General features: G+C 41.7%; 2 protein-coding genes across 2 annotated transcripts in view; both read left to right on the plus strand.

Moving 5' to 3' along the window:
- LOC307262962 (ceramide synthase-like) overlaps positions 1-3,694 on the plus strand; it is a gene marked incomplete at both ends in the record, with an annotated part of 16,925 nt that extends 13,231 nt beyond the window's left edge. The window contains 2 exons of the mRNA XM_080043983.1: positions 1,713-1,793; positions 3,656-3,694. Coding sequence (XP_079900109.1) covers positions 1,713-1,793; positions 3,656-3,694 — 120 coding nt within the window. The remainder of the gene's footprint in view (positions 1-1,712; positions 1,794-3,655) is intronic.
- Positions 1,786-15,146, plus strand: sh2b1 (SH2B adaptor protein 1; the record flags this gene model as incomplete). Its single annotated transcript, XM_080043984.1, has 9 exons — positions 1,786-1,940; positions 3,656-4,521; positions 5,040-5,194; positions 6,002-6,417; positions 8,892-9,736; positions 10,716-10,817; positions 12,599-12,690; positions 13,863-13,942; positions 14,989-15,146. The coding sequence occupies exons 2-9, from the start codon at positions 4,096-4,098 to the stop codon at positions 15,144-15,146; spliced, it is 2,274 nt and encodes a 757-aa protein (XP_079900110.1). The 5' UTR covers positions 1,786-1,940; positions 3,656-4,095.
- Positions 15,147-15,592: the final 446 nt, after the last annotated feature.

Consider the following 15,592-nt stretch of genomic DNA (forward strand, 5'->3'; position numbering starts at 1 on the left):
ATAATGAAAAAAAATCTTCCTTATCTGATTTTTTTTCTTCTCTCCTGTGTGTGGCCCTAAAACTCTTCTGTACTTTAGTATGTAGTGTAGTAAAAAGAAAAAGTATGTGATTTGGAAAGCAGGGATAGTGTGTGTACAGCAGGTGACTGTGTATTAAAGGTGCAGTGTGTAATATGATATCATCAAGTAAGTTCTGGAAAGTTCTAGAATGCAACACTCCCTGGGTAACCCCAACCCTTTAGAATAATAACAGAAGCTACAGTGGCCTTCAAGGACAAGAACTATTCTACATTTTAAACAATGCACCTGATGACATTCCAACTATGACACTTTCAAGATGGCGGCACTAGGCCTTGGTCCAAAATATGCAGAAATATGGACATATACGAGACCCTTTCTAAGGGAAAAAATAATAATAAAAAAAAAATTCAGCAATTATGCACTAAATTAAATGTACTTATGGATATTATAATTACTTTCTACAAAATCTGCTAGGAAATAAAACCCAAAATTCTACACACTGCAGGTTTAAGACTCATGAGTGTTCACTGCCATCTAGCGGTTACAGTGAGGAACTGCAGCACTACATTTAAATCAGTGTAATAACAAAATACAGTTTATAACAATAATATCGATATATAGAATTTACTATCAATTTTTACTAGAAAAAACAATACTTTCATATTTTTAATACGTGTACAAATGTATAATTTGTCCTCTAGAAATACATGTGTATAGATGGATATATTATATATGAGTAAAATTAATTACTTTTCTTTTTAAATGCTTAATTTTGGGGATTTTTTATTTTTTTTAGAGAGAGAACATATACACACAACAGAAAAAGTGAACACAAAAATGAAAGACAAAATAAAACAAACAACTAACATGGCGGCGTACTCTACTTTACAGGTTTCTAAGGACATTGTTTAAACTAAAAGGCAAATGTTAAGCAGAAAATTAAAAGTCAACGAGGTGTCATGTAGGTCCCTTCAGTGACTGTTATATAGTCCAGGAAAGGCTGACATATCTGTTTAAACTTATAATGTTTTTTTTAAATCTATGTTTCACTGGACACGTCGATTGATGACTTGTTTATGTTTTCTGTCAAATTTAATTTAATTTAATTTGTGGCAAAATTATCTGACTAGACAGATTTGGATACAGCCTGTTTTTTTTTAAATGTATTTTATAAATAAAAAAATACTTTGTAGGCTATAGGTCTTAAAAATACACCTGTTTAAGGAGAAAATGTCTCATAAATCAGACAGTGAACAACATATGAAAAAATCCTTCTGTAATAACCTTCAGAATAGTGCTGAGAATGATTTTTGGAAAGTTTAGTTGATGTAAGTGCTTTAGAAGTTGAGATATTTGGTTCAGAGTATTGGAAAAAAAAATAATGTTGAGATAATGTCCGTTAAAGATGGTTGTATAGGAGAAATATACAGACGCAAACAGACAAGGTTTAGTCAAATAAACACCTGAATGTACATGTTGGACCTTTTGATCTATATACTAGTATGAAAGAAGACATGTTATGGAAGATACATAGACAAAAATCTCAAAATTGACCAGTGCTTCTAAAAACATTATTTTGCCTGTTGTGTCTCGTCTTATTTTACAGAGAATAATTTAGTTATTTCACCTACATTTTTAAATTTATTGTCTGAATTTTCGCGTTTATTTTTTATTTCTTTATTTTTTTCTAGAGTGTGGCCCTCAACCTCACGCCACGATACACCAAGTCTCGCGAGAACACAACAGGACAGCGCGAGACGAACGGGTCCAAGGCAAATATTCATATCTAGCAACAACAACAACAACCTTTAACAAAAAATGATTTATTTCCCGTTTAAATGAGAGTGGAATAGAAATGAAACGTGCGCCAGTGTCACCGTAACACCCACGGACTGAAACCAATGGACTGGGATACACAGGTACACGGAACAAGCACAGAACATTGCAGGTTTATTAATAGCTAAGCAGCTAAGCTAACTGAGCTAGAATGCTAGGTAGCGTATAGCTCGATGATAATTCTTTATAATATTATGCTTGGATGAATTTAGACCCTGTTAATGTTACTCTAAACATCCCATAAAAAGCCTAATATCAACCCAATCAGACATATAAAGATGGTATTTTTTTTTAATGGCAGTATTTGTAGGGAAGTGAATGTTATGTGGCGTTGACGTTTCAACGGCTATTACTCTACAATTTTTGTGTAGAATTAATATTGTTTTACGTTGACATAAATCTAACACACTTAACCTGTTGGTTTTGTGTATGGTTTTCATCAGGGGTGGATGGAGTAGTCGGATAATTAACGTATATGAACACCAAACTGTTTAAAATACTCTGATTTGATACGATATTTTGTGTTATATTTTTATACAAATACAGATATCGACCGTTTATCCGTTTGTAAACCATTATTTTTAAAGGTGCTATATATAAATACGTATGCAAGATTATTGTTATATAGCTTAATTAAAGCTAAAAAGCCTATTCAAGGGGGTTTGGTTGTATCAAAACAATTGAAGCAATACAGTACACGATTTATGCAAAATTTCACATATGTACAGGTCGGAAATTTTTTATTTTCAGCACGTTTTTAAGAAGAAAATGTCCCATAAATCAGACAATTGACAACATATGAACAAATCCTTCTGTAATAACCTTCAGAATAGTGCTGAGAATGATTATGGAAAGTTTAGTTGATGTAAGTGCTTTTAGAAGTTGAGATTTTTGGTTCAGAGTATTGACAAAAAAAAAAACTAATGTTGAGATAATGTCCGTTAAAGATGGTTGTATAGGAGAAATATACAGACGCAAAACAGACAAGGTTTAGTCAAATTAACACCTTGAATGTACATGTTGGACCTTTTGATTTATACTAGTATGAAAGAAGACATGTTATGGAAGATACATAGACAAAAATCCCAATATTGACCAAAGCCTCACATATCCTTTGGGTGACTTGCAATTTAAACAAACCTCATATTGTTGCTGCTTTTTTCTATTTTACTTGTATAGGCGATTGTATATTTTTATATTTCTTTCTTGGCATTCAGTCCGTGGAAAAACAAAGGAAGAATTTCACTGTATGACTGAGAGAGAGAGAGAGAGGGAGAGGGAGAGAGGGGGAGGGAGGGAGGGAGAGAGAGAGAGAGAGAGTGAGGGAGAGAGAGAGAGAGAGAGGGAAGGATAGAGAGACAGAGAGAGAGGGAAGGAGAGAGGGAGGGGAGAGAGAGAGAGGGAGGGAGAGAGAGGGAGAGAGAGAGAGAGAGAGGGAGAGAGAGGGAGAGAGGGAGTGAGGGAGGGGAGAGAGAGAGAGCGTGACTGAGAACAAGTTTCTTATTGTGCATATGACACTTTGAATCTTGAATCTTTACCTTTATTTATTTTTAACTTTTTTTAAGATAATTTTTTGGCATTTTCAAGCTTTATTTTATAGTACAGAGTTGAAATGGAGAGAGAGAGAGAGAGAGAGAGAGAGAGAGAGAGGGGGGATGACCTGCAGTAAAGGTCCACGGGTCAGATTTGAACCCGCGACCACTGCAACGAAGGCCGGAGCCAATATGGTACGCGCTCTATCCACTACACCACCGGAGCACCCCCATTTACCTTTATTTTTTGTGTTTTTCTTTCCTAGGATGTGGCCAAACTTCTCTGGATGTACGATAGACGATGAAACAGAAGGAACAAGCCTCGTGAATCCCACACGCACCATTCAATCACCGGCATATTCTTCTTGTTGAAATAACCAAGCGTTGAATAATTTCACAAAACGAAATATGTAGCATAAAAAAAAAAATCCTTCGAAAGCCTTGGGGAGATATAAAAAAATCACCCTCGTTTTTGGACCCCCCCTATCCAGCCATCCATCCATCTATCCTGCATGGGGTTGGATACTTTGCCAATATTTTGTGTTGATCTTAAATGTGGCTTCTCTCACACACTGATTCGTAAATGATTCGACACAAATGTATCGTCGAAACCCGCGTCCCCAAACTTCAATCGCTGTCATCACCAGTCCTATATTTTGAAGTGATTTGATTGGCCGAAGAAAAAAAAAAAAAAAAAAAAGAGAGAATGAATGGGTCACTCTTAACCCCGCCTTCCCCGCGGGCGAGTAACTCCTCCCCTTTACCCCCCTCTCCCTCCCCTTCCCCTCCATCCCCATCTTTGTTACCCTTGTTATCAACAAGACCCCCGCCTTTACCGCCACTAACAAACCCCTCAAACATTTCAAATCAAACCCAGACACAACACACCTCTTCTCTGTCGGACACGCCCACCCCGAGCCCCTCTCCGTGCCTGAGTTGGACTGAGTTTTGCGAGCTCCACGCCCGGGTGGCCGCCGGCGATTTTGCGCGGCACTTCCGGGCGTTTCTACTGGAGAACCCCCACTACTCGCCGGACTCCGCGGCCGCTTTCTGCCGCAGGTTCACGGACCGGTTCGTACGTCACTTCCAGAGCGAGTTGGAAGGGATGCCACCGCCGCCCAGGGAAGACATGGTGAGACGATGGTGCTGCTGCTGCTACGAAGAAGAAGAAGGGTTTACTTTACTTGCTTTTGTGTTTTTTTAGGATATACTTAAAGCTTTAGTGCGTAACTTTAGAAAATAAAATGACAATAGAAATATTTGTTTAAATGTGCTACGAGGAACTCTCAGTAATTCAGAAATATTTAAAAGTTCATCGTAGCTACTTTAATACACCAGTAAACGTAGAATGCTTCTCCTAATCTTTACTTCAATTTCCCCCAATGTGTGTGTGTGTGTGTGTGTCTGTCTGTCTGTCTGTCTGTGTGCGTCCTTGCCTGCGTGTGTCTGTCTGTCTGTCTGTGTGTGTGTGTCTGTCTGTCTGTGTGTCTGTCTGTGTGTCTGTCTGTCTGTGTGTGTGTGTGTCTGTCTGTGTGTCTGTCTGTCTGTGTGTGTGTGTGTGTGTGTGTCTGTCTGTCTGTGTGTCTGTCTGTGTGTCTGTCTGTCTGTCTGTCTGTGTGCGTGTGTGTGTGTGTGTGTCTCTCTCCCCAGTCTGATGCGACTTCACTGGAAGAGGAGGCGGTGTCTCCTCTGTCGGGGTCCGGGGGGAATGTGCTGCCGTGTGCCCAGACTAACGCAGCCTCACGCGGGAACCCCAAACCAGCTCCTACAAGACTAGTGCTGGACAACAGAGGAGCTGGGGACAGGTATGGGTATCTGTCTATCTGTCTGTCTGTCTGTCTGTCTGTCTGTCTGTCTATTTAGTATCTATCTATCTATCTATCTATCTATCTATCTATCTATCTATCTATCTATCTATCTATCTATCTATCTATCTGTCTGTCTGTCTGTCTGTCTGTCTGTCTGTCTGTCTGTCTGTCTGTCTGTCTGTCTGTCTATTTAGTATCTATCTATCTATCTATCTATCTATCTATCTATCTATCTATCTATCTATCTATCTATCTATCTATCTATCTATCTATCTGTCTGTCTGTCTGTCTGTCTGTCTGTCTGTCTGTCTGTCTGTCTGTCTGTCTGTCTGTCTGTCTGTCTAACTATCCATCCATTTGGGGGCGACTGTTTCTCAGGTGGTAGAGTGGGTCGGCCGATGATCAAAGGGTTGGAGGTTCGATCCCCGCCCTGCCACTTGTGTCATGGTTGTTGTGTCCTTGGGCAAGACACTTCACCCACCTTGCCTCGTGTGAATGTCGATAGTTAGCCTGCTGCTATCGGTGTATGAATGTGTGTGTGAATGGTAACGTGGGAAAGGAAAACAGGTCTCCCTTGCAAAAGAGTCTTCGGTCTCAATGGGATTTACCTGTATAAATAAAGGTTAAAAAAAAAAAATCCATCCATCCCTCCTTCCATCCACCCCTCCCTCCCTCCCTCCATCCATCCATCCATCCATCCATCCATCCATCTCTAATATCTCTTTCTCTCCCTCCCTCCATCTCTAATATCTCTTTCTCTCCCTCCCTCCATCTCTAATATCTCTTTCTCTCCCTCCCTTCCAGGTACCAAGATGCTTACGCCCACACCACCGTCCTGCCTCCTTCTTCCTCCTCCTCCTGCTGCTCCTCCGTGGGCGGAAACAACAATGGCGGCTCTATCGTGAATCCACAAATGCATCAACAACAACATCATCGCGGCGACGACGACAGAAATGCTATGGCTATGGCTATGGGGGGGTCAGGGGGGGTGGCTATGATGCTCGCAGCCCCCCCCGGGAACGGTTCGGCCCCCGTAGATGAGGAGGAAGAGGACAGCTGGCTGGGTCTGGGAGGAAATGCGTCCGTGTGCGAAGACGCAGAACTAGAAGATCAGGATCAAGAGGGGGAATCAGAATCGGCCGACGTGGACGACAGTTTGAACGACCCGTTTCAAACCAGCGGACAGCTCACTCCCTCGTCCTCGTCTGTGGGATCCAAAGGTGTGTGTAGGGAGGGAGGGGTGTGTGTGTGTGTGGGGGGGGTGTGTGTGGGGGGGGTGTGTGTGTGTGTGGGGGGGGTGTGTGTGGGGGGGGGGGGGTGGTGGTGTGTGTGTGTGGAGGTAAGTGTGTGTGAGAGAGTGTGAGTGTGACCCGTTTCAAACCAGCGGACAGCTCACACCCTCGTCCTCGTTTGTGGGATTGAAAGGTGTGTAGAGGAGGGGGGGTGAAGTGTCTGTGGGGGGGGGGGTCAGGGTGGGGAGGGGAGAGGTGTGTGTGTGGGGGGGTGTGTGTGTGTGGAGGTAAGTGTGTGTGAGAGAGTGAGTGTGACCCGTTTCAAACCAGCGGACAGCTCACACCCTCGTCCTCGTCTGTGGGATCCAAAGGTGTGTGTAGAAGGGGGGGGGGGGGTGTGTGTGTGGGGGGGGGGGGGTGAAGTGTGTGTGTGTGGAGGTAAGTGTGTGTGAGAGAGTGTGAGTGTGATCCGTTTCAAACCAGCGGACAGCTCACAACCTCGTCCTCGTTTGTGGGATCCAAAGGTGTGTAGAAGGGGGGGGGGGGTGTGTGTAGAGGAGGGGGGGGGGGTTCAGTGTGTGTGTGTGAGAGAGAGAGAGAGAGAGAGAGAGAGAGAGAGAGGTTGTGTGTGTGTGTGTAGGTAAGTGTGGAGGTAAGCGTCTGTGTGAGAGAGATTGTGTGTGTGTGCGTGTGTTTGTGTCTATGTGTGTAAGTGAGTGAGTGAGTGAATGTGAGAGACAGACAGACAGACAGACAGACAGACAGACAGACAGTTAGGATGTGAGACACAGAAACACCCGTACACCTGTGAAGACACCATGACCTCACAAGGCTAGTTTTGCTGATTCCCCAGAAATGTTTTTCTCAACAAGGTTCTTGGAAGTTGCTGCCTTGATCTTAGCACTGACACACACACTGACACACACACTGACACCCACACCCACACACACACACACACACACACACACACACACACACACACACACACACAGACACACACACACACACACACAAACACACACACATCCACACACACACACACACACACACACACACACACACACACACACACACACACACACACACACACACACACACACACACACACACACACACACACACACACACACACTGGCACACACACACACACACACACACACACACACACACACACAATGCGATTCCAGAGAATGCTTGTTGTCAAAATCACTTTTTCTGCGGATCGTGAGGAGCTATTCACTGATTTCAAAGAAAGAAAGAAAGAAAGAAAGGTTCCTCATAGCACATTTAAATAACATGTAATGTAATGATATATTGCTTTCCGATCACCTTTTAATGATACACCTTTTTATGCACATTCTCCCCCAACAGGTAACAGCACTGATGGTCTCGTTTGCTGTTACATGTAATTTATGATCATCAGAGGAAAAATTAGACTGTTTCAGAAATATTTAAAAAAGTTCCTCATAGCACCTTTAAATCAAAATCTCTTTATTTTTATTTTTTTTGTATAGTAAATGGACTTGACTTATATAGCGCTTTTCTAGCCGATTTTCTCAGCCCCAAAGCGCTTTACATATCTTACCACATTCACCCATTCACACACACACTCATACACCGATGGTAGAAGCTGCCATGCAAGGCGCTCTCTGAACCATCGGGAGCAATTTGGGGTTCAGTGTCTTGCTCAGGGACACTTGGACATGTGGCGGGGAGACGGGGGATCGAACCTCCGACCCTGCACTCCAGAGGCAATCTCCCTACCCACTTCACCACTGCCGCCCCTATGACAAGTGCCAGGTTGTTAATTGTTACTCACAGGTTGAAATGAAAAGGACAGATAAAAAACTACTTAGGACACTTCAAAACAAACAATAAAAGAAATATAATTTTTTTTTTTTTTTTAAGCCCAAAAATAATCTCTCCCAAGTCACTGCCAGTTTACAAAGCTTGAAATGAGCCCAACAAAGGTCCCCATGCTTCCTGAAACCTCTCACTGCACCTTTAAATTAATTTAACTTTTATTTATCCTCGAGAGACCAATTGAGGGGTGACCCTCATTTACAATGACGTCGAGATCAAACAAATTCAAAGGAAAAACAACAATACATAAACAATATTCAATGCAAATACATCAAATACACAACAACAGGTGAAGAGAAAAACAATTGAAACATTTACACAGTGGTGAAGAGTGGCAGCAATTAAAATGAAATGGGTGAAAGTACAATATAGCCTAATTAAAACAGTTACAGGTAGAGTTTGGCAGATTTAAGATAGTTTGTTTAAATTGGTTAAAGGATATGAAGGTATTTAGTTTAATTTGTTGCTGTAAGTTGTTCCAGGAGTCGGGGCACTGAAGCTACAAGACCTTAAGCTTTAAATGACCTGTAATGTAACGATATCGTTGTTTCCGATCGCCTTTTAATGATACACTTGTTTATACACATTCTCCCCGCCAGGTACGAGCACGCCCAACTCCAAGAACAAGCTGAAGAAGCGTTTCTCTCTGCGCAGCGTGGGACGCAGCGTGCGGGGCAGCGTGAGGGGAATACTTCACTGGCGCAGTTCATCCAGCGACTCTGCCCAAAGCCCCCTGCCTTCCAGCTACAGCTACACCATGGGCGTGAACGACCCGAATACCACGAGCAAGAGGAACTCGGGGACGCAGCCCACCACCCCGACCTCCTCCACCATGCCTGTGTCTCTCTCTATGCCTCTCTCTCTCCCCCACTCCTCCTCTTCCTCCCTCCCTCCATCTTCCTCCAGCAGCGCGACGTCTTTGTCGATATCGGACGCCGCGAGAGATCGGCGGCGAAGCAACGGAGAGGGCGGCGGCGGCGGGGAAAAAGAAAAATGGAGTCACCGTTTGGAGAAGCTGAGACTGACTAGATCCCCACCGCCTGTCCTCACTAATACGGCTGCATCTCATTCATCCACGCTGCCTCCTAGCGGTAGTGCTAACAGCGCCGGCAATGTTAACTCGATGGGAAACGCGCCGAGGAAAGTAGGAAGGCTAGTCAGGGAAGGAGGGGTTAGCGTGAGCTCTTCGAACGACGAGTTATTGAGCGCGAGTCATGCATTTAGCGGGTTTTCGTTCGGGCTCCTGCACCACGGGACGGATAATAACAATGCCAGCTCTGGGTCGTCGGGGCAAGGCGGTGCAGTGCAGCCCTTGGCCAGCGGGGGCACTGTGGCGTGGAGAGGCGGACGGTGGCATAAATGTCGACTGGTGTTAAAGGAGAGAGACAGAGACGGAGGGGAGAGGGGAGAGGAGTACTACCTGGAATTCTTCATTCCACCCAAAGTAAGTGATATGTCTGTCTGTCTGTCTGTCTAATCTGTCTGTCTGTCTGTCTGTCTGTCTGTCTGTCTGTCTGTCTGTCTGTCTGTCTGTCTGTCTGGCGGTCTGTCTGTCTTGTCTGGCTGTTTGGCTGGCTGTCTGGCTGTCTTTCTTTCTTTCTGTCTGTCTGTCTGTATATCTATCTATCTATCTGTCTGTCTGTCTGGCTGTAAAAATAGCATTCTTTGCACTGATGGTCTCATTTGCTTGTTACATGTAATTCATGATCATCAGTTGAATTTTTTTTTTTACTCTTTCAGAAATATTCAAAAGTTCCTCGTAGCACATTTTTTCATTTGTACCAATAAAAAAAGTACAAACTAGATTTTTTTTGTAGGTTTTATGGAGGGTTATATGTCAGTGAATTTCCGGGCGTCTGTATTTTGTTACAAAGGCACATTTTCAAACCGTTTCATGTAGGGCTGGCCCGAATTATTCGAAAATTAGTATTCAGAGTTTAAATTAGTATTCGGAGCTTTTTTTTATTATTATTATTATTTAATTTTTAATTTTTTTTCAAAATTCTTTTTGCAAGAAGCTAGTACTGCAATATAATGTCATCAAATAATTTTATATTTGGATATAAAAGTTAGTAATATTGTAGTAGTAGTAGTAGTACTGCTAATTTAGGAGGATATTACATCACTAAGTGTCATAGCGCATCCATTACTTCACCTCCGAGCGCGTAAATCTTCAACAAAATATGCAGATACTGTCAAAATCGGTTCCAGGGAGTATATAGGGATTATTAACGTTTTCTTTTTCTTTTTTAATTTTTTTTTTAAATTTAAAAAAAAAAAAAATATGTTGTTTTTGATGGTGTGTTTTTCTGGAACTAATATTCGAATATTCGCTCGGAAAAACCAACGAATATTCGAAGCCTGAAAAATGGAATTCGGGCCAGCCCTAGTTTCATGATGTTGTGTGGTGTTTGTCTCCCCAGTCTTCTAAGCCCAGGTTGACGGTTCCTTGCTGCTCCATCGTGGACTGTAGAAGCACCACAGCTCTGGAAGTCCCAGACAAAGAGAACACGTTTCTACTGCAGGTGAAGGGCACTCACTCATTCATAGGTCCATCACTCATTCATAGGTCCATCACTCATTCATACAACCATCACTCATTCACAGGACCATCACTCGTTCATGTCCATCACTCATTCACAGGACCATCACTCATTTATAGGTCCATCACTCATTCATAGGTCCATCACTCATTCATGTCCATCACTCATTCACAGGACCATCACTCATTTATAGGTCCATCACTCATTCATAGGACCATCACTCATTCATAACCATTACTCATTCATGACCATCACTCATTCATGTCCATCACTCATTCATGACCATTACTCATTCATAGGTCCATCACTCGTTCATAGGTCCATCACTCGTTCATAGGTCCATCACTCATTCATGACCATTACTCATTCATGTCCATCACTCATTCATGACCATTACTCATTCATAACCATCACTCATTCATAACCATCACTCATTCATGACCTTCACTCATTCATAGGTCCATCACTCATTCATAGGTCCATCACTCATTCATAGGACCATCACTCATTCATAGGTCCATCACTCATTCATAGGTCCATCACTCATTCACAGGACCATCACTCATTCATAGGTCCATCACTCATTCACAGGACCATCACTCATTCATAGGTCCATCACTCATTCACAGGACCATCACTCATTCATAGGTCCATCACTCATTCATAGGACCATCACTCATTCATAGGTCCATCACTCATTCATAGGACCATCACTCATTCATAACCATCACTCATTCATAACCATCACTCATTCATAACCATCACTCATTCATAACCATCACTCATTCATAGGTCCATCACTCATTCATAGGACCATCACTCATTCATAACCATCACTCATTCATAACCATCACTCATTCATAACCATCACTCATTCACAGGTCCATCACTCATTCATATAGGTCCATCACTCATTCATAGGACCCTCACTCATTCATAGGACCATCACTCATTCACAGGACCATCACTCATTCATAGGTCCATCACTCATTCATAGGTCCATCACTCATCACAGTGCATTTAGTAGTCGGATGGCCATGGGGAAAAAGCTGTGCAATAGGTCCATCACTCATTCATAGGACCATTACCCTGCATTCCAATCCCCATACTTTCTGCTATTTAGTATGGTGGAAAAAATATTTAGGATGTCCCAATACATGCATGTCAAAAATACCCAGATGCCCCACTAACTCCAATAGCATGTTGGAGTATTCGTCTTTATTCTTGACATTTCTCGACATAATGGAAAAAAAAATCATCCCTATCTGATTTTTTTTCTCTCTCCTGTCTGTGGCCCTAAAACTATTCTGTACTTTAGTATGTAGTGTAGTAAAAAGACTAAAACTCTTCTGTACTTTAGTATGTAGTGTAGTAAAAAGCCTTTGGGTGTGTCAGAGAAGTGAAACATTTTCTAAGGTATATTCTCATATCTTGAATAAAAACAATGTTTCCTCACAGGAAAATGTGATCCCTGGAACACTGTTTGAAGTTAGAAAGCTTCCTGAAAAGTTACTGTTTCACTGTTGTTGTTGTTTACAGCAGCAGGGCCCACAGTTTGGTTTACACACATATTCTAGTCTTAACGTTTGGTTCCGGGTTCCTCAAAATAATTAGATTTATGATGATAGAATTATTCAAAACTAAGAATGACATGTAGAGAAAATATGTTTAGTAAAGTAACTGCAGGCTCTGTGAATGTAAACAAACCCCCCTCCTCTGAAACTACACACTAACCCTTTAATGTGTGTTTTTCCCTCTCCCAGCTTGACGGCTCGGCGCAGTACGTGATTGAGACTCGAGACGCGGTTCAGATGAGAGCCTGGCTGAGCGACATCAGGAACGGCGTTTGTCTCAGGTAGAGAATCGATGAAGGATGGGGCATTTTGTACATTAAAAAACCCTTTGTAGTATCTATCTATCTATCTATCTATCTATCTATCTATCTATCTATCTATCTATCTATCTATCTATCTATCTATCTATCTATCTATCTATCTATCTATCTATCTATCTATCTATCTATCTATCTGTCTCTCTCTCTCTTTCTCTCTTTCTCTTTCTCTCTTTCTCAATGAATTTTTATTAATAATATGTCTAGATTCAGAATAAGAACTTAAAAGATGCTCTGAGGAACTTTCAGTCTGTGTTAATTCTAGCGCCCCCCCTTTGGACAAAAGCGGTAGTGTTTTTACCACGCCAGCTGTTGTTCCTGGGTGAGCATATACCCATGACAAAGGCATTAAGAAAAACTATATAAAAATAGCTTTCTTTGCACTGATGGTCTCGTTTGCTGTTACATGTAATTTATGATCATCAGAGGAAAAATGAGACTGTTTCAGAAATATTAAAAAATTTAAATTACTTTATAAATGGAGACAAATCCCTTATGAGATTTCAGGGAAAGCAGAGAAGTTTAAACAGATATGTCAGCCTTTCCTGGACTATATAACAGCACTGAAGGGACCTACATGACACCTCGTTGACTTTTTATTTTCTGCTTAACATTTGCCTTTAGTTTAAACAATGTAATTGGACGTCCTTAGAAACCTGTAAAGAGTTAGTTGTTTATCTTATTTTGTATTATAATTTTTTTCTTTCGTGTGTGTATGTTCTCTAAAAATAAACCCATGAATAAAGTATTTAAAGGTGCAGTGTGTAATATGACATAATCAAGAAAGTTCTACAAAGTTCTAGAATGCAACGCTCCCTGGGTAACCCCAACCCTTTAGAATAATAACAGAAGCTACAGTGGCCTTCAAGGACAAGAACAATTCAAAATGTTAAACAATGCACCTGATGACATTCCAACCAACATGGATGCCTCCATAAGACTTACCCTCTCAATGTACAAAATTTAATATTAATATTTGAAATTCTCCGCTCAAGAGGATAATTCAGATTATTTGCAGAGGTGATTTTACACCAATGAGGACATATTTATGAATGAGGGTATTGATTTTAGCTAATTAATTACTTAAAATGTTACACAGTGTCCCTTTAAACTTTGGTTTTAACTTTCTCCCACAGTGAACAGGAGGATGCTGAGGGAGGGTGTGGCCCGTTGGACATGAGTGGGACGCCCGAGATTGTAGATCGACTTTCACAAGGTTCGTCTGTGACACTCAGAACTTTTTATTAGACATATTTTGGAGAGACAGAGCTGAAATGGGGCAAAGAGGGGAAGACATGCAGATAGACCGGAGCTTATAGGGGGATGCTTTCAAATTTAAGCATTCATCTGTTTTTATTGGATTGGGATATGAGGAAAGTTTCACAAATTTCTATGTAACCCTTGACTAATAAAGAATCTAACTTAACTTAATTTAACAGATTGGGGTTAACACAGCGGCTTTAATAACTTGGTGTGTGTGTGTGTGTGTGTGTGTGTGTGTGTGTGTGTGTGTGTGTGTGTGTGTGTGTGTGTGTGTGTGTGTGTGTGTGTGTGTGTGTGTGTGTGTGTGTGTGTGTGTGTGTGTGTGTGTGTGTGTGTGTGTGTGTGTGTGTGTGTGTTTGTTTGTCACAGTGAATAAAGAAACTTAACTTAACTCGTTGTGTGTTGTGTTGTCAGTGTGTTATGGAAGTATGTCTGTCTGTCTGTCTGTCTGTCTGTCCGTCCGTCCGTCTGTCTGTCTGTCTGTCCGTCCGTCTGTCTGTGTCCGTCTGTCTGTCTGTCCGTCTGTCTGTCTGTCCGTCCGTCTGTCCGTCTGTCCGTCTGTCTCTTGATAGGGGAGATGAGAAAAGACAAATTTCAATGCAACCCTTGACTTATCAAGACACTTAACTTAAATGTGCAGTGTGTAATATGACATCATCAAGAAAGTTCTAGAATGCAACGCTCCCTGGGTAACCCCGCCCCTTTTGAATAATAACAGAAGCTACAGTGGCCTTCAAGGACAAGAACAATTCTAAATTCCAAACAATGCACCTGATGACATTCCAAAAACATGGATTCCTCCATAAGACTTGCCTGCTCAATGTACAAAATGTAATATTAATATTTGTAATTCTCCGCTCAGGAGGATAATTCAGATTATTGGCAGAGGTGATTTTACACCAATGAGGACATATTGATGAATGAGGATATTGATTTTAGCTGATAAATTACTTCAAATGTTACACAGTGTCCCTTTAACTCTGTGTGTTCTGTCCTCAGTGTGTTATGGAGGTATTGGCGGCTCCTCCCCGCTCATGGACCCCCTCCCTCCAGAGCTGCCTCCCCGGGCGCCTCTCGACGAGTCAGACCCCCGGATAGGAGGCTCCAGCCTGGGCACGCCTTTCGCTGAGACGCCCGACGCCACAGGTATGATCTGAAAAGTCATTATTATTTCATATCTAGGTTTGTTCTTGTTTTTTGGATACGGTGGTTTTGCCATAATCATTCTCAGCACTTTTATTTTTATTATTTTTTATTTATTTTTTAATGGTTATTTGACAGGGACAATACATACAACATTGCCACAAAAAAATGGGAAAATGTGATGCATATAAGACGTCTAGCTTCAGCTAATTTGCAGTCTTTGTCCCTGGGTCAGGCTTTAAAATACAATCAAAGATACTAAATACAATAAATGCAGTGATAGAGATACAGTGAATAATACAATTAATATGTACCATGAGTCAATACACACTGCTGTAGTTATACTGTTAGTTTAGTCATAGTTTCTGACGGTTATTGCAGAAAGATGTGTTCATTTGTTGTTAATTTTCTGAGACATATCGTTCCTGAATTTTATGAGTCAAATATTTATAATTTTTCT

Source organism: Ammodytes marinus (assembly GCF_949987685.1).
Source record: "Ammodytes marinus genome assembly, chromosome: 16".
Taxonomy (NCBI): Eukaryota; Metazoa; Chordata; class Actinopteri; order Uranoscopiformes; family Ammodytidae; genus Ammodytes; species Ammodytes marinus.